This window comes from Talpa occidentalis, unplaced genomic scaffold (assembly GCF_014898055.3).
Source record: "Talpa occidentalis isolate TD23 unplaced genomic scaffold, MPIMG_talOcc4v2.1 talOcc4.4, whole genome shotgun sequence".
NCBI lineage: Eukaryota > Metazoa > Chordata > Mammalia > Eulipotyphla > Talpidae > Talpa > Talpa occidentalis.
The window spans coordinates 147,741,858-147,765,866 of record NW_023604295.1 but is presented as its reverse complement, the minus strand read 5'-3'; the positions used below and the strand labels follow the sequence as shown (position 1 = coordinate 147,765,866).

Below are 24,009 nucleotides of genomic sequence, written 5' to 3'. Positions count from 1 at the left end.
CCCGACAGCAGAAGAGGATGGCCTGTGGGGAACTGAACACCTTGGCCGGTCTCCTGCGTGGGTCCTCCGGGCCGGAGGCGGGAGGGTCATTAATCATCTTTAAAACCCACAAATGTCCCCAGGCCTGGACCCCGAGGGGGGAGGGAATGATTAACTGTCCTTTACAGCAGAGCAACCCAACCCCAAAGCGGGAAACCCCACCGGGGACTGTGAGAAACGACACTCCCAACAAACTCGAAGGCCGCCCCGTCCTTTGAAAAGGTGGCCTTTGCCAGCTCGGGGCTAAGAAAGCGCCCCTTGGTCTCAACACACTGGAGGTTGCTCGTTAGTTACGCTGGGATGACTCCTGCAAGAGACCCCAGAACCAGCCCACTCGTCCCACATCCCACAGACACCCCAATACACACACACTCACACATACACCCCGATACATACACACACATACACCCCAATACACACACACACTCACACATACTCCCAAATACACGCACTCACTCACACATACACCCCGATACATACATACACATACACCCCAATACACACACTCACTCACACATACACCCCAATACACATACTCACACATACACCCCGATACATACACACACATACACCCCAATACACACACTCACTCACACATACACCCTACTACACACACTCACACATACACCCTACTACACACACTCACTCACACATACACCCCAATACATACACTCACTCACACATACACCACAATACATACACACACATACACCCCAATACACACACACACCCACACATACACTCCAATACATACACACAGATACACACACACCCCCCCCAATACATATGCACTCTCACATATACACCCCAGTACATACACACACTAACACATACACCCTGATACACAAACACTCACACATACACCCCAATACACCGACATATACACCCCAATACACACACACACACACTCTCACAGAACACCCTGCAGACACACAACCCAGACACACACACACACACACAGGGTACGCAGATAATGGAAATGATATTATCTCACAATTCTCTATTAAACTGGAAAGATTGAAGTTTCTCATCTAAGAAGACATTTTAAAATATAATAAATCTGTAACACTTAATATGTACTAGAAACTTCAAATATTAAGCTCAAAAACTTAGCTGGAAACTAAGCTATAAGAGTCATTTCTTCAGAATAAAACTCATTCACCAATCTCAAGATAATTTTCTAAAATGTTGCTAATTTTCTCTGATTTATCTGAAAAACAATCATATTTATAGCACAAAGTAATTTAACCTGAAAATTAGAATTGGTGGACTTTAATGACTTCACACTTATTTGCAAAGAAGAATAATTTCCTATTTATTCGAGATCCTCCAACCCATATAATCTATTAGTGCCTCCATAACACCATGACATAAAATAAATGGGGCACAATAAAGGGGAAAAGCAATTACCTATTTCAAATCTATGATCACCCTTGGACTCTCGATGCAAAGAGAGAAACAAAGTGAGTTTTGGCTGAGCCTGGGTGCGCGCACATGCCTACACACACACACACACACACACACACACACACACACACACACACCAGAAACTACACTAGTTAATTTATCAGTAAACAGCATCAGCCACCTCCAAAGTGTCCCTGAGCAGCGTCAGCTGTCCCCACACAGGCACAGCAGGGTGTTTATTCACGTCTCCTGTGCCCAAAAGTCTGCAGACCATCCTCAGGTCCACATAATCCAGAATGACATAGAAATCAGACCAAGCACCTGGTCACAGATGGTGGTAACTGAACAGCTTAGAAATTTCCAGGTCATGTAAAGTCGCCGGCACTTTCGGTTTCCAGGTTCAACACGTAACTGAGGGTCACTGCGGGTCTCACGCGCTGAGGGAGACTGTGACCCACGTCAGTGCGCCGCGCTCAAAGTCCTGAGAAAATAATGTCTTTATGGTTATAAGGTCTCATTTCCCTGCATCAGCCGGAGTAGCCGAGCAGTTAATTCCATAAAACTATCTTTATCATAATCCCGAGAATATAAAAATGAAATAGAGGCCATTTTAGCGAGTAGCCTTTCACTGCTTAACACACGGCCTTTGAATCTTGTTCCTGATGACTTAAAAATGCCTAGAATTGGTACAAGAAACTATCTAACACTGATACATCGTTCTTTCACAAAGATTTCAGCGGTATCACATGAAATGTCCCTAATCATTTTGTTGATTGGAAATAAAGTCTCCGAGATGGTTAGAAAAAGGATTTATTAGATCATCAAAGTGAGGCTTCAGACCCAGGAGCAGTGAACAGATTTTACTCTGGGAGACTGTTCCGAGACTCGCGTCGGAACGTAGTTTGCTCCGGCGGGAGGGGTGAGTCACCGACACGGAGACTGTAGTTATTCTTGACAGAGGGGCTTCGGTTCTAAGTTGCCCCAACTTCAAGACAGGCTGGCGCTGGAGAGAGGAGCAGCAATGCTCACGTGCTTCTTGCTCCAGACGCCTGCAGGCTCGGGAGGCCGGGCCCTGCCCACTCTCCCCTCGCCGGCCCTGGGTGGGGACGAGGGGCCGGCTTTCTCTCCAGACAGCAATTCCCCCAGGGGAGCCTGCTCTACTTTGCTCTCTTGCCTGCTACCCAGGGATGTGGGGCCCTACAAAATTTTACATTATGTTCACAATTTGTACATCGACCCCTTTAAAAATGTACACTCAGAACTAGCCTGAGACATCCTCAGATTGCGATGTAAACAGCCTTATCTCTCTTTCGTGAGATTGCTTCAGGAATTATCTGGAATGAGGGAAACATAACTCCACCGAATTGTTGAGATTGTTCTCGCTCTCCAGGGTGACCTGTCTAAGCCCAAACTACGTCCTAGAAAATGCTCCCTTTGCTGCTGGCAAAACAAAAACAAAACCCCCCAAACCTCCTAAGTGAACACTCTAAAATATGGCTTTTGCTTGCAAAGTTGCACATTCTCGATGAGTCTTTTGAGACTTGAGAAAGTAAGATGCAGTGTCTGCCAAACCCAGGCATTCCCTGAACTTTCCAGCAGGTTCCTTCTGCAGGAAAAGAATAAAGCAGCTGCCTACTTTGCTTGTGGACACCCCTGCCAGGTGTGAGCCTCCGCGAGGCAGTGCGCCCTGCAGTATCTGGGCTGCCCAAGCCCTCTGGTTATTGAATCACTGTGAGAAAAGGATTCTTGTGAGCTGGTTTCAAGCCTCTCTATTCACACTCTACGGAGGACATTAAGTAGATCAAATGAAATCTTTTCTCATTCCACCTGTTGGCAAAATATCATTTGTGATATGTTCAACAGAATCGAGGTAACACACACATGCTCGCACCCGCACATCTGAGGTACAGAGGCGAGGCCCGGCAGCTGGCGGGAGCCTACACGCCCTGTGAGGTCGCGGGCGTGGACTGAATTTTACCCTGTGAGAATTTTGACTCATCCGTCTTCTGTCCAGTGGTGAAGATCAGTATGTTTTCCCAGAATATCAGCACAGTGCACGTCTGCCCTTCATTATTTTGAGAAATCAAAGGAATAGTTACACTAGTTAATTTAACTAAAGACTCAAAAAGTCATTCTATTTGGCAGACATCTGATTGACTTTTAGTTATAGTTTGTAGAACAATATGGACAGACATCAAAGTATTAAAAAGAAACTACCATGAGATGTAGCAGTTGCATGCCTGGATATCCACCCTAAGAGTGCAAGAACACTAATTCCAGGGGACATTGTGTTCACTGCAGCGCTGCCTACAATAGCTGAGCCGGAGAAACTGCACTCCAGAACACACAGGCGGATCAGGAGGGTGTGGTGTGTAGCCCCACGATGGGATACTACTCGGCTGTGCACATGACAAACTCCTGCCACTTGCCATGCATAGATGGAACAGGACAGGGTTGTGCTAGATGAAATAAGTCAGAAGGAGAAAGACAGATACCAAATGATCTCACTCGTGTGAGGAATACAGAGAAACAAAATAAAGGAACGGACAAAACTAAACCGAAATCAAACCCTGGGAGTGTGACTAGACAATTGATATTCCAGAAGGAGGCGGTGAGGCCAGGCAGAAAAGGGTTCATGGAGCCAATGGCGGATGGTGGTGGGCGTATTGGGGTGACATATCTCAGAAGAGGGTGGACCTATTCTCTGCAATCATGTAGACTCTTATAAGCCAATGCTACCTCGGATGCTAATAACACAGTAGTTCTAGTCAACAACCAATTGCAAATTTATTCAAATAAGTTTTTTTTCCTAACATTCCACAAGATTTCTTATATGATTTTAGATTTTAAAACTGATTATAGAAGACCTTATTTTAGAAATAATGGTGTTTGACCATGTTTTTCAAAGTTCACCCTCCGCAGTGCAGAGTGGGGTCACCCCCCACAGCAGTCAGGCGGAGGTGCGACCAAGCGCCACAAGTGTCCTTGTCCCCACAACAAAACGAACACCCCGACCACTTGTGGGGGCTCTTCTGCTGGCCAGCCCATGCCCCTGCAGGAGCGCACCCCCTGCAGGCTCCCGCCTGGCACCTGGATACCAGTCCTTGTCCCTTGATTCCTCTTTGGAGACACACCTGAGATTCAGTGACACAGTTTTTCCCTCAGAAGCAGGAAATTCAGAAAAATGTTTTGCTAGATGCCTGTTTTTTTTTTTTTTTTAAGTGGTATATGATGGAGCATTTAAAATGTAGGATTAGGGTGGCACAGGGGTTAAAGTCTCAGCACTATAAAGCTATCGCCAGCCTCTGCCTCCTGAGATGGACCCCTGGCCAGGGAGCTACCCACAGGGCACAGCAGACCTCTCCTGTCTCCCACCCCTTCAGCAGTGGATTTCAGTAAAGCCGCCTGCTCTGCTCCACACCTCTGGCCTACACCCCAGTTCTTGTATGCATGAATAAATAAATTCAAAATAAAATAAAATAAAATAAAATAAAATAAAATGCAGGATTACTTTAGAGGGGCTTTAGCAGAGGAGCAGAGCGGGCAGGATTGAGCTGAGTGGCCAGGCCAGCCGAGGCAGTGCTCGCATCCTGCCCGGGGAGCCACACACGGATCTCAGGAGAGAGGGTTTTTTCCGAGGCTGCATATTTATCGCCTTGCTCCTCTTATCTCCTGCACAGGCCTCTCTACACCCAGCGGAGGCGGTTTTGATGTTTCCGGGGCCTTGATAGCCAGAAGCGTTGCCTTGGGAAGCAGTTAAATCATTTGCTGCATTGCAATCAGGCAATACTTCAGCTAACCTGGCAGAGCCAAACTGCCTATCGCATTGTTTTCAAAACTGGGGGGAATGTGGCCAGCACCTCCTGGGTATCGCGGGGAAGCCCAACCTGTATTTCTCACTCACAGGATCTCCGTGTTACCCACAGCTAATGCATGGCACTGCACACACAAGAGCGAGTAATGGATGGAGTGGGCCAGAGTAAATTCTTCATAAAAGAACCCACAAGAGCAAATCCACATTTTGTTTCTAGCAGAGACAGCAGTAACACCAGGTGGAGATTAAAATAATGCAATTCTGTTTCAAAAAGGATTTACCTATTTCCCTCTGTGCTCAGGCATTTCCCCCCCTTAGAGATGCCAAACAAATATTAAATCATAAATAATCATGCTGAATTTCATTAGTATTTTGTCCTGGATTTAATTCTCATGAAAGAATTTAGAGATTTTCCACTATATTTTTTTTTTTTTTGGTGGGGGGATCAGGCTATCAGGCATCTACATTATTGGTTTTCCAAAGCTTATTGATGTGTTTTAATGCTACTGAATATATTGAAACAATAAAAGTAATGTTCCATAACATGCTCAAAATAAACACAATCTCAGCTACCACTCAGGGACCAACGAGGTAGCAGCAGACTTGAATCTGTCCTGGAATTTGTCCTTCCTATCAAGAACTACGGGGGCGTGGCCCAGACGGAGGCTGGGGTGGTGTGGGCATGAGGATGACAGGCCGTGCCGTGGCCGGGTGGCCCCGAGTGCGATCCACGGCAGCCGCGCTGCCCCCGAGTGCCTCTAGCCCCCTCACACCAGCCCTGCGTGCCGCCTGCCTGGCCTCCGGCTCCTCGGAGCCCTGGGGCAGCAGGACGTTATTTCAGGGCCCGAGGCCCTGCCCTCCTGCTTAGTGACCTGTCCGCCCCCTCCTCTCCCCTCTACTGGGCTCCGGGAAGCCAGCATGGCCCTGGCAAGCCGGGCGTGCGTCTGACCTGCCAGGACCCTGGCACTTCCGCTTAGAATGGAACACGTCCTAAAGAACGAGGATCTTGGCTTTAGTATGGAGCAAATAAAGCATAAACATCAGGACTGTGTCAGGCAGATCTAAGTGTTAAATAATTGTGAATCCACATTTATACACTGGGGCACTCACATGGGCTGCTAGAAGGGGCACAGCTCCAAGTAAGTTCACACTCCTCTTGTTAAACTGTACGCTAGGGGTAAGTTGGTTTTTTTTTTTTTTTTTTTTGTGGGACCCTCGCCGGTGGCCGGGGATCGAACCAGCACTGCAGAGGCTGCGGGTGGCTTTGCAGCCCAGCGCTCAACCGCTGCGCCACCAGGGGAGGCCCAACACTATGGGTAAGTTAAAACTTTATTAATTTAAGACGTGTCAGTATTCATACTCCTATTTCTTAAACTCTATCATTAATATGGGAATGTATGTTTTCCTTCTGTAATAGTGGGTATGGAAAAACCTATCTCAATTCTGTGTGGTTCTCAGAACGCAGTAACTGTGGGCAACATGTAGAAATGTTTGAAAAGACAACTACTGAATGAAATTAAATATATTAATAATCAATACTCTGCCTACCCTGTTTCAAGAATGAGATCATATATTTACATATATAAAACATACACACGCATGCAGTAGACATGTATATGCACACAGATAGGTTAACACTGTGAACTAACGGATGTGCCCAGAGTCTTCAAGGTAGTAGATGGCCATGAGGATGCTGAGCGTGGGGAAGTTCCCCACGCTGACAACCAAAGGTGAGCAAAGCAAGTTTCAATAAACATAAGAAGATAAAAATCAAGGATCATGAACTTTAAAATAATCCCAGGAGGAGCAGAGGCAGGTAACAGGTGAAAGGGGTCAGCGATTGGTGAGGGACAGAACTGGACTCTGAGTGGTGAACTGAATGGAGTTTGCACTTGTTGACGGACAACAATGCCAGAAACGTGTGTGATAACTCAGTGTGACGTGAGCAAACATAAAATACAGGGCAAGTTACATGGAAAAACAATCAAGGATAAGTCATAGCAGAGTGTGTCCTGACCACCACAGAGTTCTGAGAAGTCAGGAGCAGCAGAACTGCACACAACCTGAGACACTGGCGTCTAACACTATCGTCCATGTCAGAGATGAAACTGTAAGAAAACAGAAAATATCTTAAACTAAATAACTACAAAATAATTTAAAAAAATTATTACAAAATGTGTTGCACAAGGTAAAATAGTGTTCCTAGAAAAACTTGCTTCGATACATAAAGGAAGAAAACAGAGACCTCATAGTCTACTTAATTTCTAAAAAAGAAAAAAATAAACAGAATAAACTGGAGATGAGTGAAAGAAGAAATGAGAAGAGTAAAAAGCAATGAGGAACATAATGATACCGAAGTTTATTATTTGGGAAAAAAATTAAGGAAATCGACAAACGCAGCTAGAAAGAACAAACACTAATATTGATACTCACCAATCACTAATATTGATAATGAAAAGTGATTTACAAACACATAGATTCTACACACCTTAAAAAATATTATTAAATTAATATTTAAATATTAAAATACTTTTGATAAATACTATTGATAATACTTAAAATACTTAAAATACTATTGATAAATTTGAACCAACACATTGGATAAGAGAGATTAAATAGATAAATACTAGGAAAAGTGGAATGTACCAAAATTGACACGAGAAGAAATAGAAAATTTGAATCTAAATTTAGAAATTATCTTGAATTTACTTTTTAAGAAGAGCCTCAAAAGAAAACTCCAAGTGCACATATTTCTCTCTTGAATGACATGAAGGAATACCAGGAGGCGGGAACACGACCTGATTTGGGGAGATTAACCTGACACCAACATCTGGAGGTTACCCTAGAAGGAAACTACAAACCGAAATCACTCAAGTGTATTCAAATAAAAAATTCTTAATAAAATGTAAGGCTATTGAACTCAACAGTAAATAAGATGTTCCTATCAGCAGTAGACTTCGTCTGTGCGAGGTTAAATTAACATTAAAGAATCTCGTCAAAATAACTAACCACAATGGAATAAAAAACTATCAGGATTTCAGCTGACGCACAAAAGCACTTGCCAAAACTACATCCTTCCTCACATTAACATCCTTAGCAAACTCCAAGTAGCACAGCCCGGCCTCTGACTGATAAAACACGGGTGGACAGTGCCCGGCCGCCAGCCCGGTCCCTGCAAGGGGGGCGCCCACAGCAAATGGGCAGGACCCGCTATTCACCTTTTCAAATAATTACTTTCCCTACATCATCGCTAATTCTTGGACACTGACTGGTTTCGCCCCGGGGCCTGCTGCGTGCAGCTTATGCACCGAACTCATGGCAAACAGTGCACGGGTCACAGCCCTCCGGGCTCGCCTCCAGCGGGGTGCAGCTCTAGGGTGCAGCCCCGGGGCCCCGAGTCCCACCGCAGACACAGCAGTTACCCCGCCAAGGCCCGAGCCTCCTCCCCACGCATCTCAGCCCGACTCCCTCGGCAGCAGGGATGCACGTGCCCCTGTTGTCCAGCGGCCCAGTCTGTGCCATGTGAGGCCCCTGGAGCCGCCCTGCGCTGGAGACTCCCGTGGGGCTGCTCCAGCTTCAGCTCAGATGACTGAGCTGGGGCCAGATGACTGCGGGGCTTGCCCACCCCGGGAAAACCACACGGGGTCCCCTGGGCTGTCACAGGCCGACCCTCCTGCCCCAGGCGGGCCCCCCACAGCTGCTTTCCACCCCACTAGCGCTTTATTGCAAGCTCCTGCGTGCAGCTCCCGACAGTACCGGGGCGACCTCTGCAGCCCTCAGCCTCACAGACGCCCGCCCCGCCCGCAGCCCGCCCAGCTCTTCCAGGCCTGCCCCTTCGCCTGGCCAGCTGTGGGCCAACGGCACACTGGGGCTTGGCCAGGACTGCGGAGGGCAGTGTCCAGGCGCCAGGTGGGCCCGCAGCTCGGGACTGTGGCGGCTCAGCAGCCCCCCAGCCGCCGCCACGGTTCACAGACCTGCCAGAGAGGGCTGATGGCCAGCGACCCACGGCGACCAGGCTGGCCATTTGCCCAGAGCGGAGGGGCCTTGTTCAGAGTAGGTGCAGATGGCCAGGCAGGTGTCCCCAGAAGTCGGCTCTCCCCGCCCTCCAGTGCAGGCCACCCAGACAGGACCCCCGTGACAACGGCTGTCTCACAGCAGCAGCCCTGGGGCCGGGAGCTGATCCTGTTCTAGGAGGGGTTCAGAAGAGGGGCCCAGTGGAACCCCGAGGCCTAGGAGACAGCCTGGTCCCTGAGGCCTACCCTGACTGTCCGCTCTGCCCTGCCAACTCCCTCAGCGGCTCAGGAGTTGGTCAGAATGCTGCCGGCTGGTGAAATGCACAAGCTGATGAAACACCCAAATGTCAAAATTCCTCCTTCTAGGTAAATATTTGTCCTTTGGGCTATTTCAGTACCTTCAGAGGCAAAGGAAATCTTTGCATATGCAAAGAGGGGCGTGATGGTGTTTATTATAGTGAAGGAAAGAATGGTCTCAGGTCCTAAGTCACGTCCTATCCCTTTAGTTTGAATTTTGTAAATTAAAAGGCTACAATTAACACATCTTTGTACACGACATGTCCGTGGGCATCTAGGACGTTTGTCAACACGCCACCCTCCTTGAGAAGCTACAGATGAGAGAGAGAGTGTTGCGTGGAGACAGCGCGGCTGCCTCACCCAGCCCCAGGGACAGGGCGCCCCGCCCCGCGCACACACGCCCTCCAGGCCGCGCTCGACCTGGAGAAGGAACATCTGGTCTAGAGGACCATGACCAGGGCTGCCAGGATGGCTCCGGGTCACCCCGAATGAGCTGATGGCCGTTCCCAGCTTCCGTCACGGCACCTGCTGAAACCGCTACCCGCCTGACAGTCACGGGCCAGGACGGGGTCCAGAAGTCCCCGTACCCGGGAGGCCAGGGACAGCGTTTCATACGGGCCACTGCACCTCCGTTGTTAAAGAGAATGAAACTCTGCAGCTGGATTCTCTAATTCCATATTTAGTTGTAAATGTAAGACGGAACCGCGAGTTCTCTCTGTATCAGCAAATAAAGGTCCCGTCAGAACCGCTCCCTGCGCGGTGCTTCACACACAAGCCCGCAGAGGCTCAGCTGGCCGCTAGGAAAAGACATTCTTGAATTTTATAATATTATCAAAATATGCCAAGGAGCACCCTTTGCATATATTTTATAACATTTGCAGGGATATTTGTAGAATAAATTTTTAGTGCTGAACGGAAGAGTACATCGGCTTATAAATTTGAAAAAAATTCAATAATTTTGTCCCAAAATAATTGTAGTAGTTTATAACCCACCAAGGGGATAAAAAGTCACTTATCTTATGCCCTAAAAAGCTGCGGGTTTTCAAGAATTTTAAGTTTTGGCATTCAGTATGGTGAGATATTATTTTGCATTATTATTTAAATTTGCTTAAAATGCATTTGTCATGAACTATATTTAAACTCCTTGTTCACATTTTACCTGCTGTTCTCAATTAAATGATTACTTTTATTTCCTTATCGTTCTGAAAGTGCACCTTATGAATGACGGAGTCAGCTCTTGTCACTCAGGCCTATGTAAATGCTTTTCTCAATTTGTCATTTGTTTTTAAATCTCAGGAAGTAAAATCTCCTGTCATTTTCTTCCTGCTGTGCAAATGATGTGTCTTGAAGAGCTTCCTGTTAGTGTCTTTATTTTTCTCTATTAACATTAACAATGAAGCTTTTACGTTTATCAAACTGTGTCTGCTGTCAGGTTTCCACGACCGAACACAAAATGCTTCTCTGCTGGACACGCCGCAGGTCACCTGGTGGGTCCTTTTCTCTCTCCAAGTCTGATGCCTCCCGGTGCCCGCCCTGTGCTGCATCCCTGCGAGAGACGTCCCAGGAGCCGGCCTTTGGCTCTAATCCCCCCCACTCGCTGCACCCACCCCAGGTGATTCTTCAAGGCCTGCGCTGCCGTGTTCACAGGCTCCTCTGCTCCCGAAGGGGCTGCGATTGACACGACCGTTCATTTTCGGCTACGGCAGAAAACATGGCCTCAGTGCGGGGACGGAGCGGGCGGGGAGGCAGTGGTCCAGGTCCAAGCACAGTCAGAAGTGGCTCACGTCCTGCCATCTCGCGCAAATGCTCACGCGTGGCCATCTCGCGCAAATGCCCTGTTATCCTGTCTCCAGGGTTTCCGTTTGCTAGAAGCGCAGCCATTTCCGTTGCTAAAATACGAGTTTTAAGGAAATAACGTGCCCTTGTTCTCACCCGACGCTGCCGTGAGGGTGCCCGGGGGAGGACCTGCCTGCGACGGCCCGCAGGCCCTGGCCGCCCTGGCCCCGCCAGCGCCCTCTGCCTGGCCAGCTGCGAGCAGCCGACTCGGCCCCGACTCGGGCCTGCCAGTGTGGGCCGAGCCTGCCCCGAGCGCTCATGGGGCTGCACTGAGGCGGGGATTCGGGCGATGCTCAGGGCTCTTCCCACCCACCTGCTTCACAGGCGCGAGAGAACCGCGGGCGTGGAAGCTGGGGCAGGGGCAGGGGCCGGGGCGAGACGGACACTGGGCGGCCTTGCTCTCCTCCCGAGGCTGAGGCCAATGGTCAGGGCCAGCGCTGAGGCCACTGCGGGGCAGCCGGGGGCCTCCTCCCTGCCCTGGGCTGGCCCGTCCCCACCCTCTCTTGACCCTGATCAAGGGCTGGGGTCTGCGGAAGGGTGAGATGTGGCGCCTCGGCCTGTGCTAGGACGAGCCTTGGCCCCTAGGGAAGCGTTTCCACCGGCTCCACCTGACGCTGCAATTTAAATTGGACGTTGGTCGCCCGCCAAGCTGAAAACAACGCGACACTGAGATTTTCACCCACGGATCTGTAAATGGCCCCCTCGGCCCTCCTGACGGACAGCAGGCCGAGTCTGGCCACTGCTCCATGGACCCTGGACGCAAGCGAAACCCCGTGCGGGCCCCCAGGTTCTCGGGCCCAGCCTTCCCGGCGCCGCCAGCACCCGCCTTCTCGCGGCTCTCGCGCCAGCGAGTCACCAGGTCCAGGAGCCACTGAGGAAACGAGGCTTTTGGCAACCACCTCCCCTCCCCTGCGGGGCTCCCGACTCAGCAACATCTTCACTCAGACCACCCCAAGACTCACCGACCCCGGGAAAGGGGCGCGCCTGGGCCTCTGTGTCCCGAGGGCCTCGAGGCCCCTCAGGGTCTGGCCCGCTCCCTCCGCCCGCGTGAGGAAGGGGCCCAGAGCAGCCCGGCCGTGCGTCCCTGCAAGCAGCCCCCAGAGGAGAGGCTTCCGTCTGCTGCTGGCCGTGAGCCGGGCCCCAGGGCGGGGTTTCTGGAATGAACACAGGGCGAAGGGGGCTGGACTGTTTACAAGCCAGATGCGCAGAGGGGCGAGGAGGCAGCGAGATCAGCTCATCCCCCTACACGGACACGTCAGGGCGATCACAGCCCTTCAGACGGTCAGAGAGCCGGGCTGCAGGCTGGCCGTCCCGTCTCCCGCCGCCCCTGCCCCAGGGCGACGGAGGGCGTGTGGGCCTGCGGGAGCCAGAGGAGCGACCCCTCAGGGGTGGGATAAGAAACGGATTAAAATCCCATTCTTCGGAAGACCCAGGAGGCCAGTAAGAAACGTGCATCAAGTGAGCAAGCAGTGCACGTGGAGCCACGAGGCTCAAACGTCCCAGCGCAGCACCGCAAGTGCTCACAGAAGAGGAAGAAAGTTTATCCAACTGGCCAGAATGGGGACAATGATGTGAAAGAGACGAGTATTTCCAAAACCGACAACAGGCGTCGCAGCTGACCCAGAAAACATTAGGGTTCACATCTGAAAAGGCATGAAGGAAAGGCCAGCGAAAGACTTGAAATAGACCGATAGGACATACTTAATCCCCGACGGGTAGTCAGTCTGCAGACACCGGAGCTCGGCGTGAACTGCTGTCTTCTAGCCAGAGACTCTCAGTCCACAAACCCAAGAAGCGCGTGACCGTCACGACCAGCATCAAGGTCAAGGCCCTTGTACTCCAAACAAGCAACTCCTGCGGCTTCCTGGCCCCTTCTCTGCAGGCCCCTGAGCCACCTGGCGGCCCCCACGACGGCAGCACCTGAAACCAGGGGGCTGCCTCGGCGCGGGCTTAGCTGTGCTCCTCGGGTTGGCTCTGGAACCCGGCCGCCTGGAAGCCAACCGTCCTCTTTCCTTTGCAAAATTAAAAAAAAAAATACAACATTTTTCTTGTTGATAAATGAAAACCAACTTACAATCGTCCTTGCCAGTATTCGTCCTCCCGGTGGTAAAAACCAGAGACCGAACGAGAGAGCGAGCGGGCGGGAGATCACGCGCGGAACGGCCACCCCCAGGCGCCGCCACTCGGCGGGCGCCGCCCCGAGTCCCGCGGGGTCTGACCACCCAAAGGCCGCTGCGGTGCCTGACCTGCGCGCCTGCACTGACCTTGGCCATCTCCCCCCGCGCCACAGTGGCTTGAAAACAACGGTGTTCACAAGGTCCCTGAATGATCCCGGCAGCCTGCTGCGCAGATCGCGAACAAGCTGGTGCCCGTGACTCTCACCACAAGCGACCTGGGATCGGGACAGCGGTGCTGTCTCGCCCGCACGCTCCCCCGTCCCCCGGAGCACCGGGCACACTCCCTCGCTGACAAGCAGTTCCGAGGAGGGCTCAGCCTCCGAGCCGGCAAACAGGCGGCCCAGTCCGCAGTGAAAGCGCGAGACTCACCTGACTTTCAGGTTCCCCTGCTGGAGCTGCCCGTCGTACACGGACAGGATGTCGAAGTCCTCCTCGAGCGCGAAGGTGTGGAAGGACAGCTGGACGCGGCCGCGCTCCCCGGTGACGATGACCCAGGTGCAGTTGGCGTAGTTGGGGTAGCCGTGCGGGAACCCCGGGCTCTCGATGGTGCCGTTGGGCCCCTGGACCAGGCCTCCACAGTTCTGGCCTGTGGAGAAAACACGAAACGCGGCCCGTTAGATCGGCCGTCTTCACCCTGTCCCTGCAAAGATTCCCGGCCGCCTCGCGCCCCGTGATGACTTAGTTTGCGGTTTTCATCCCCAATTACGGGGTGACCTATGGCCACAGAGTCTCCACGGGGAGACAGAACAAAAATGAGGCGGGGTCTGGGGGAGGGAGAGAGAGAGCAGAAGGCAAGAAAGCAGCCCACGGCCGCATCCGGGAGCTGGGAATTGCTGGGGGTGTCTGTCATTTTCCGACGCGGCCCCTTGGCGGTCAGACGGCGTATTTGGGAACAAGGTTGGGGCCAGTTACCTCCAAGCATCGCGCTGGAAACACTTTGCCCATGACTTTTTTTTTTGAGGAGGGAACTAGCTGGACAGATAAAATGACCGGTAGGAAGCTATGTAGACGTGCACTAGGACATTCGAGACGACTGCCATCCCTGGTGACGCGGACGGCGGGAAAGGCCGCGTCCTCCGTTCACGCACCCGATCTGCAGCCACATTGGCCAGGGCCCTAGAAGCCTGGCGAGTATAACCAGGGGCATGACTATGACCTGGTTGAACACAAAGGCCTGCAAGCCCATAAATTGCATTACATTAAACTTCAGGAGCAATCCAGGAAAATACCGGACCACCCCCAGCAACCTCTCCCCACTCACAGAGGGCGACGCTGGGTGCAGGGCCCGCTGTCATGGGGACCGACCGTTAAAGACGGCGCAAGACTCAGGACTGGGCAGGGAGAACTCGGGGCCCCTACACAGCTTCGCAGGGCATCCACGCCCCACTCACCCCTCTTCTTTAGTGCCCCATGGAAAGGTGGGATTAGGATCTTTGTCGGCGTTCAATATCCAGTGTGTGCCGTTGCGCTGTGAGTAACACAGGTGCTCTTGGCCCCCATTTCTGCACAGAGCGCCGAAGCCGCGACTCCCCAAGTGGGCAGAGCAAAACCAGGTGAGCTCTGCAAGCAGGGGACGGTTGCCAGGGCGACCAACGGTGTGACGGGGCCATTTCAGGGGCCTCCAGGGAGGGGAGGGGCTGGAGGTTGAAGCGACCACGGTCAGCCCATCGGTCAATCATGCCTGTGTCACGTAGCCTCCATACGAACCCAAGGGAGGGGTTCTAGGAGCACTAGCCTGGCGAACCCCTAGATTCTAGGAGCTCTAGGCTGGCGGACATGTGGAGCCCCAAGCTTTTCCCCGATGGCCCCGAGTCCCTTCCGTGTTGCCATCCAATCTCACCCTTCAGTACCCTTTGCGCTAACCCAGCCAGGGGTGGTTTTCTCAAGCCCTACTCTGGTCACTTAACCCAACCCAAGGATGAGCTTGGCATCCTGAGCTGGGGGGACCTTTGGAAAGTCCCGCCAGGGCTGGTCGGTCAGAGCACGGGGAACACCCGGGCCCGAGACCGCTGTCGGGAGTGGCAGCAGCGCCGCGAGACTGAGCCCAAGCCTGGAGTCCCTGCTCTTCCCACAGAGGGTCTCGGGCCTGAGCTGAACTGGAGGACACCGGGCAGGGTCCAGGAACAACTTGTTGGGTGGTGTGGGGAACATGCCACCATCATGGAAAATTGGGGGTAGCCCCCCAGATAACATGATACTGGGGAGAAGATAGGAGGGTCGGCGGAGCACCACACCCCCAGCCATGTTCCAAGATCTGGCTGCAGCTCAGCACCGCCTCGAGATCTTGATCTACTGATTCTAGCCTTTGGCTTCTCTGTCAGTTCTCAGATTTCCAAGGAACAGCTCTTTTGAGAAAGAGCACCCCGGAATTCCTGTAAACTCTGCCGTCTGCTGAGAGGTCGGCTCTGGAGAGGGGGCAGCCACGCCTCTGGCCCAACTGCACTTGTCTCATCAGACAGGCTACGCCACCCTATCGTCCTCCAGGCCGTCTCCTTCCTCTGCCTACTGTGTGCTCCTTCCCCCTCCTACTGTGTGCTCCTTCTCCACCTACTGTGTGCTTCCTTCTCCTCCTGCTGTGTTCTCCTCCACCTACTGTGTTCTCCTTCCTCCTCCTACTGTGTGCTCCCTCTCCAAATACTCTGTGCTCCTTCCTCCACCTACTATGTGCTCCATGAGGCCCTTTGTGGCCATGGCTTCGCCTCCTCCTAGCCAACGTGACCTCCTGCACATAAGCCTCCAGGGAGCAGCTGGTTTGGTCCCTACAGCCGCTGTGCTTCTGCTCAGCTGCCTCTCACAGTGCGCCTGCCTGGCTGGGTGAGGCCAACCCGGTGGGTGAGGACGCAGAGGGCCCAGGACAGACCCGCTGAGTGGACACCTCTTGATCATCTTAACTGCACGTCGCCTCCTGTGAGGGAGAAGTAACTCCCAGCAAAGAGCCGCGCCTCCCTCTGAGGTCGGCCAAGCAGCCCCGGGCCTGTCTGCAGGGCCACTGCCTCCTCACTGCCTGCCCACCGATGCCGTAGGCGCATTTCCACGTTTTGACAGGGCGGGTATTGAGAAAGTTCTGGAGAGAGCGAGGCCCACTCAGATTATTGCATGTAGCGTAAGGCCTTGAATACAAGTATTGCCCCAGCTTTTCTCATTGAACTGCAAACAAAATTATTTCCGACGGCATTTTACACTTAAAAAAAAAAGTCGCAATAGTAGCTCTCGGGGAGCTCGACCCTCGCACGGTAGCATCAGCGAAAGCTTGTGGAGTTCGCGAAGTCTTCATAAAGAGATTTAATGAAAAGGATTTATGAGTAAAAAACCAAAGAACTAATAAGAAGCCCATTTTCCACTAAATTTAAATCTAACAATAACATTGTAACAAGCAGATATTAAAGCTGTGGGGTTTTGAAAGGTCTTTAAAGAAAATAGCTTTTCTGGTTCATCTAGCAATTCCGGCGTCACAGTAAATCAAAAAGCGAAGACTTGATTATAAACTGGAGGAAAGAAAAATAAATTCGACAGAGCGCGTGTCCGCTGGAAGCAGGCACTGCCCGGCCACGCGCTGCGCCGGTCTCGGGCGGTCAGGCGGCCAGCAAGGCCGCAGGGAGGGCGCGGGCCACGCGGGCAGGGAGCGGCGAGTCTGGCGGGCGAGCCTCGGGCGGTCACTGACAGCCCCCTGCGCCCCGAGAGACCCGGGGGACGGCCTTCCAGGGTGGCTCTGGGCGCCTGCTGGTGCCGCCACCTGAGGCGTTTCAGCGCCTCTGAGTCCGAGACAGCCTGTCCTCGGGGCCTGGGCCGCGAACGCCCGAGCAGTCCCCACGGAGGGCGGCCCGAGCTCTGCCGCGACTCAGGGTCACATTTTACTCGAAAGCCACGTAACTTAGTGCTGGACGCCCGTGTCCAGCCCACCTAGATCAGCTGCCGGCGGCTCAGGCCAGAGGCCCGGGCACACTGCAGAGGCTCAGCCACCAGCTTCAGGGCCAGGGTGGGGCCGGCGCCCGGGAGAGAGATCTCTCCTTAGATGCCGCGGGGAGGAGACATGGGGACGCCAGCCTCGCCCGGCACCAGCTCTGCCTGTGGCGGATCTAAAGTTAAATGTCAAGCAATAATGCTCCAGAAGAAAACATTACAGACCCCCATAACTGAGGGGTAAGCGGAGATTTCATAAAGAAACACAAGAAGTGACAACCCTAAAAAGAGGGGAAGGAAACGAACCATGGACCGTGTGTGGTGCTCAGGGATGACGGCTGAGCCTCGCACGCCGGTGAGGAAACAACGTGACGCCGGGCCGGGTGCCGGCGGCTGCGACTCGCGCACAGAATTATGCTCTGAGAGTGGAAGAGACACCCAGACGCTGCAGTGGGAAGGAGCGCCCGGCCCTACCACTTTCTGCCCGAGCCAGGCCCAGCCTGCAGGAGTGCGGGGTCGCGCGTCGTGCTGAAGGGGAAGAAAAGCAGGTTCCTTTGGCCTTTCTTCGGAGAGGGAACAGCCCATTTGGGTCATTTCCTGAAACTGGCCCCAATAGGGAAACGTGAACGTGCCAGCAACTTAGAATCTCCTGACCCATAAAATATCTTGATTTTTACTTAAAAAAAAAAGCCTCGTGAAAATAATTCCGCGCGCACCCAGTAGCAGTGAAACGGTGCTGACAACCTTCCTTAGAGCCGGTGGCGTTAATTCACAGCCCACACGAAACTGAATTGCAGGAGGCCTCCTGGTTTAAGCTCCTTCATTGTTGTGGGTCTCAGATCACCGTGGTCTCGATGAGGTCCACGCTTCCAAAGCACTCGCAAATGTCATGCCAGATGCCATCTATCCTGAAGCTAAAGTGAGTCTCCAAGGGGATAATCTCAGGCTGTGCCTATCGCTGAGCACGGCGCGTGCTCACCGCTTCCCTGCTTCCTTGCTGCTGGCATTTGGCTCAGGTGCAGGCCGATATGTACCTGAATAAGGACCGCTACAGTGGGAAAAGGGACTTTATTTGAATGAAACGCAGCTGCAGCTGAAGTGCACCGAGACAAAGGCCGTCCGGCCTTCAGAGCTCACGTCACGGTCAACCTAAGACGGAGCTGGACTGGGATCGCCCCCTCCAGCTTGGGATGGATTTTTTCCTCAAATGCTCCCACCAAAGTTGTCTGCCTCTCTTGCTTACCTGAATTTTCTCCTCAGTTTATACTTTAAAGGCACCTGTCTGCCAGAAAGCTATAAAATATTCTGCAAATGTTTTCTTGTGAAATGGCTTAAATCTAGACTTGATTAAAATATGGGCCTTCAAAACAGCTTCAAATAAGCAGATTGTTTTAGCTGGAAGATAATTTTAATAGACAAATTTTAAATACTATGAACATAGTCACCCATTATCATACTGCTCAACAGGAATCTCTTGTAAGTCCACTGGTAAGTTATATTTCTCACTGGCAATGATATAAACTGCAGAGTTTCAGGAGAATTTTAATCTCTTGGGGAAAATTGTATTGTTTTTTAAGGATTGAAAACTCAATTATTACTGAAGAAAATATTTAATTTTTTTCTTAAAAGAATGATGCTGGATTTTTTCTTGAAATCAAACATCAATGTCAATGGGGAAAACTGGGAAGAATATAGTGTGTGTGTGTGTGTGTGTGTGTGTGTGTGTGTGTGTGAATTGTAGGTACACCAAAAATATCCATCCCATAGGAACATGCAGAATGACACATACTGGTGAAATTCTATTTTAACTCTACTACTATAAGAAAATTTCAACACACATTATAGTTTCAAGAAAAGTGTATCTAACTATTAGATATCAATTATACTGAATTAAAGATGAGAGGGGAAATCGCTTTCTAAATCATCTAGAAGTTAAATTGCGAGGCCTCTGGCTGACATCTGACTGTCATCACCACAGAATGTCGGGTGCAAGGCCCAGGTAGAGCTGGTTTCAGTGGAATTTCCACTTCGCTCAGAGGTTCTCTAGTCTCAGACACAAAGCGGGCAGGAGTCTGGTCCGCTGCCCATACTTCTGGAGGGAAGCACTGCTTCCAAAACACGTCCCCACACATCACCTTGCTGGACCAGGCAGGCGCGGCCACAGCAGGGCAGCAGGACAGGGATGTGGGTGGGGTGAGGGTGGTGCCCAGGTCTTCCCGTGACAAGGCCCGCCCTGCGCAGCAAGAGCTGATCAAATCCCAGCATCCGCCTCAAGCAGCGGCTCAGATCGCACAGCAGAACAGGGTAAATCCAGGTGGTCGGTCACTCCAGGAGCACAGGAGCCCACCTCCAGCTTGCTTTAAAACTAATGGAAGCCCACAGCAGGGAAAAGCAAAAGTATAAAGTAACATTTAAAAATAAAATCGCTCATAATCCCACTCTCAACAAAATTGTTGCCATTGCCTTACTGACTGCTCCTCACTCCGCACTGTGAGGGTGTCCTGTTTCCTCCTGATTGTGTGTCTGCCCGTGCTGCAGACCTCGGGGCCAGCGAGACTGCGTCTGGGTGCAGCTGGGTCAGTCGGTTGGCGAGAGGGTGGGTTGATGCTATTCTTTATCTGAAAAGACACTCAAGGTCACCCCCACCTCTGCAGAGAGACCACAGAGAGCCCCTGAGTTCTCGTGAGCAGGGCACCTGCCCGTGGGGAGTCGGGGCCACGTGGGAGGTGGGGGGCTGTGAGGGAGGGTGGCAGTCATGCCCTTTGAAAGTTCCTCTTGAAAATCAGCTTTGGAAACACTCACTGAGAACATGGCATCATGCTCTTGCTATTTCCGAGGTGACATAACTCTCTGCTCCCACTGTTCCCATGATGGAGTCTGCACCTCCCCTAAGATTGCCGGCCGGTCTGTTCCCTGCTCAACCTCCCCACTCATTCCCTAGAAGCATCTGCCGAGATGATTCATCTGTGATTCCGTTAATTCCTCATCAGCACCTGATGGATGAATGTGTGCTTATTCACAACCCACGAGCTTCCCTCTACTCTGGACCTAATGACCTGTTTGCAGATAGTGAAAGAGACGGATAAGATGTTTGAAAACTCACGTGCTTGGCCCTTGCATGTACAGAGTCATTTTAACCTTGCGCAGCCTTTGAGATGGGAATCATCTGCGCTTGTGTGGGGCCAGCTGTTGTAACATTTATTCAGATTACAATCCACGATAAGATAATGCCTGTACTATGTAAAACCCCTCTCCGAGAGCAAACATTTCACTATCTGGGGTATATCAACCTGTTACTTGTTTCCAAGGCTCGAGAAAGAGGTGGTTTACATTATTCAGTATGTGAAGAAAGTCAGGGAAGACTTTCTTGCACTGAATTCAGTCAACAGGGAACTGAATCACGTGGCAAATGACTACGGATCTGTTGTCACATAAATACAAAGGATCAAAGGATCATAGAAGATCTTACTATGAATGAGTCTATGTAAACAAGCTGGAAAATCTAGACAAAATGGACAAATCATAGAAACATATGACCTTTCAATACCGAACCCTGATGAAATCGACAGCTAAAACGGAGGAATCACAGACATGGAAATTGCAAGAGTAATCAAACGTCTCCCTAAGAACAAAAGGTTCTAAAGGATTAAGTGGTTGCTCTAGTGACTTCTACCATGCTTCAAGGAAGACCTAATATCTACCTTACCGGTACTCTTCCAAAAAAAGTGAAGAGGATAGAGCTCCCTAACACATTTTGAGGCCAACATCACTCTGATCCCAAAACCAGCAAGGACATCCCAAAAAAGGGAAATGATAGGCCGATATCTCTAATGAACATAGACACAAACATTTTCAACAAAATCTAAGCAAATAAAATCCAGCAACATATTAAGAGAATCATTCACCACGATCAAGCAGGTTTCATTCCAGGGATACAAGGTGGGTTCAACACATGCATATTAATAAATAGAATTCATTCGATAAACAAAAAGAAAGATAAAAATCACATGATCACTACAATAGTTGCCAGAAAAGCATTTCAGAAGACTCAATGTTTATGATAAAAACTCTCAATGAAATAACAACTCTCAATAAAATGGGAGTAAATGGAATGAATCTCAACATAACAAAGGCCGCATACAAGAACGCAGCTGACGTCACACAGATGATGAAAGTGCAGAAGCATTTCCCCTGAGATCAGGGACAAGGATGTCCACTCTCACCACTGTTACTCATCAGTATTGGGATGCCTAGCCAAAGAAACTAGGCAAGAAAAATACATAAAAGGAATTCAAATTGGAAAAGAACTGACACCATCATTATTTATTCATAGATGACGTAAGAATATACAGAAAAAATTCAAAAGACTCTACCAAAAATCAACTAGAAATAATAAATGAAAAATACAGGAAGATACAAAATCAATTCACAAAAACCAGTTGCATTTCTATACACAATGAATTAGAAGAAAGAAAAACAATAATAAAAACTCCATTTATAATCACATCAAGGAGAAAGAAATACCTGGGCTAAGCTTATCAAAGGGGTGAAGGGCCTATATATTGAAAACTGTAAGACTCTGTTCAAGAAAGTAAAGACACAAAGAAATGGAAAGCTATCCCAATGGCAAGGATTGAAAGAATAAACAGGGCCTCCCCCGGTGGCGCAGCGGTTGAGCGCTGGGCTGCGAAGCTGCCCACAGCCTCTGCAGAGCCGGTTTGATCCCCGGCTGCTCCCCGGCCACCAGCGAGGGTCCCACATGGCGCGCAGACCTCTCCTGCCGCCCGCTGCTCCCCTCAGCAGTGTACCTCACTCCTTCTGCCTGTTCTGCTCCCCGCTCTGGCTCTGGTGAATTCTCTCACCCTCCCGCGCTTCTGACTGTACCCAGTGCTTGTATAAATAAATAAAATTTAAAAAATAAGTAAATAAATAAATAAAATAATAAACATTGTTAAAAATGTCTAAGGCAACTTACTGGTCCAATGCAATACCCATTACAACCCCGAAGACTTTTTTTTTTTAAGGAAAAAGAACAATTTTAAAATGTGTAGGGAACCACAAAAGGCCCTGAAGAGCCAAGACCGTCCCAACAGAAAAGAAGCATAAATGGAGCTATTACACACCCTGACTTCCGACTGCACTACACAGCAACAGTAACTTAAACAATAGGGTGTTAGAAACAGACAGAAACACACATTAACGGAATATATTCAAGATCCCAGAAATAAAACTATACAATTATGTGCAGCCAGTCTTTGAAAAGGGAATCCTGACCATAGACTGAGAACACAGAAATAAATTAATTCCGAATGGATTACAGACCTGGACACAAGACTTGAAACCATAAAATGCTTCCATGACGACGCAGGTGATACGCTCCTGAACATCCACCTCGGAGATGTGGGGGGCACTCAACTCCCCAGAAAAGAGAAACAAAAGGAAAGGTGAAAAAAAATTATGAAAACATAGAGGCCTCTGCAGACTGAGAAGATTGTCGGTCACATGTCTGACAAGCGGCTAATTTCCCACATGTATAAAGTGCTCGCAGGACTTAACAATAACCAGAACAACAAATAAGTAAATGGGAAAAGATCTAAGTAGACCCCCCAGAGCCGACATTCAGGTGGCCTAGAGTCACATAAAAAAAGATTCAAATATCGCTGGTGATAAGGAGAGAGAGAAACCAAAGCCGCAGGGGCACCGCCTCTCCCCTGGGCCATGGCCCGCGTGGGGATGGGCGGAAACTGCAGCACCGCGAGGGCGGGAGGAGAGGAGCATCATGCGCGGTGGGAGGGGGCATCCCTTGGTGCGTCCTCTCTGCAAAACAGAATGGAGGTACCCGTGGTATCCAGCAGCTCCCCTGCTAGGTATTTACCCACGGAGTAGAAGACTGGGATGCAGAGAGGTTCACGCCCAGATTTATTAGCATTCTCCACGCTGGCCGTTCCCCGTCACCAGCCAGCGGGCCGTCGGCGGTCGGCAGGATGAAGAAACGGTGGGGCGCAGAGTGGAATACTACTCAGCTCCTAGGAAGATGCAGTGGTGCCGGTTTGAATGGCTCCCGAGGTGCCGCAGCTGAGTGACATGGGTCAGGGAGGGAAGGGCCGGCACGGGGTGGCTTCCCGCATCCGTGGGGCACAAATAACCCGAGAACAACAAACAAAGCGCAGCAGCACATCCTGAGACGGACTCGGCTGCCGGCTCCCGGGGGAGGCTCGGGAGGTGCGTGGGGGTGAGGGAAGCGTGTGCACACGAGGCGTAAAAATGCACCCCCAGGCTCATATAGATAAAGTAGATCACCGAGAAATTGATTTAGAAATGAGGAGGCCGCAGAGAAGGAACCTGCACACGGGGGCTTGGGCACGGCGCGACCCCTCCTGGCCCCTGGCCCCGTCCCTCACAAGAGCGCGGATCTGTGTAAGGCGCCCTGAGACCCGGGTGGCGGCGCGTCCACTCAGCAGCCGTGTCCTGCCCCCGCGTCCGGGTCAGCACGTGGCTGGACTTGAACGCGATTCGGGAGCAGCCG

General features: G+C 51.0%; 1 protein-coding gene across 1 annotated transcript in view; it reads right to left on the bottom strand.

The window, feature by feature from the left end:
* CSMD1 (CUB and Sushi multiple domains 1) overlaps positions 1-24,009 on the bottom strand; it is a 629,723-nt gene that overhangs the window by 413,010 nt on the left and 192,704 nt on the right. Inside the window, exon 2 of the mRNA XM_054701136.1 lies at positions 13,953-14,169. Coding sequence (XP_054557111.1) covers positions 13,953-14,169 — 217 coding nt within the window. The remainder of the gene's footprint in view (positions 1-13,952; positions 14,170-24,009) is intronic.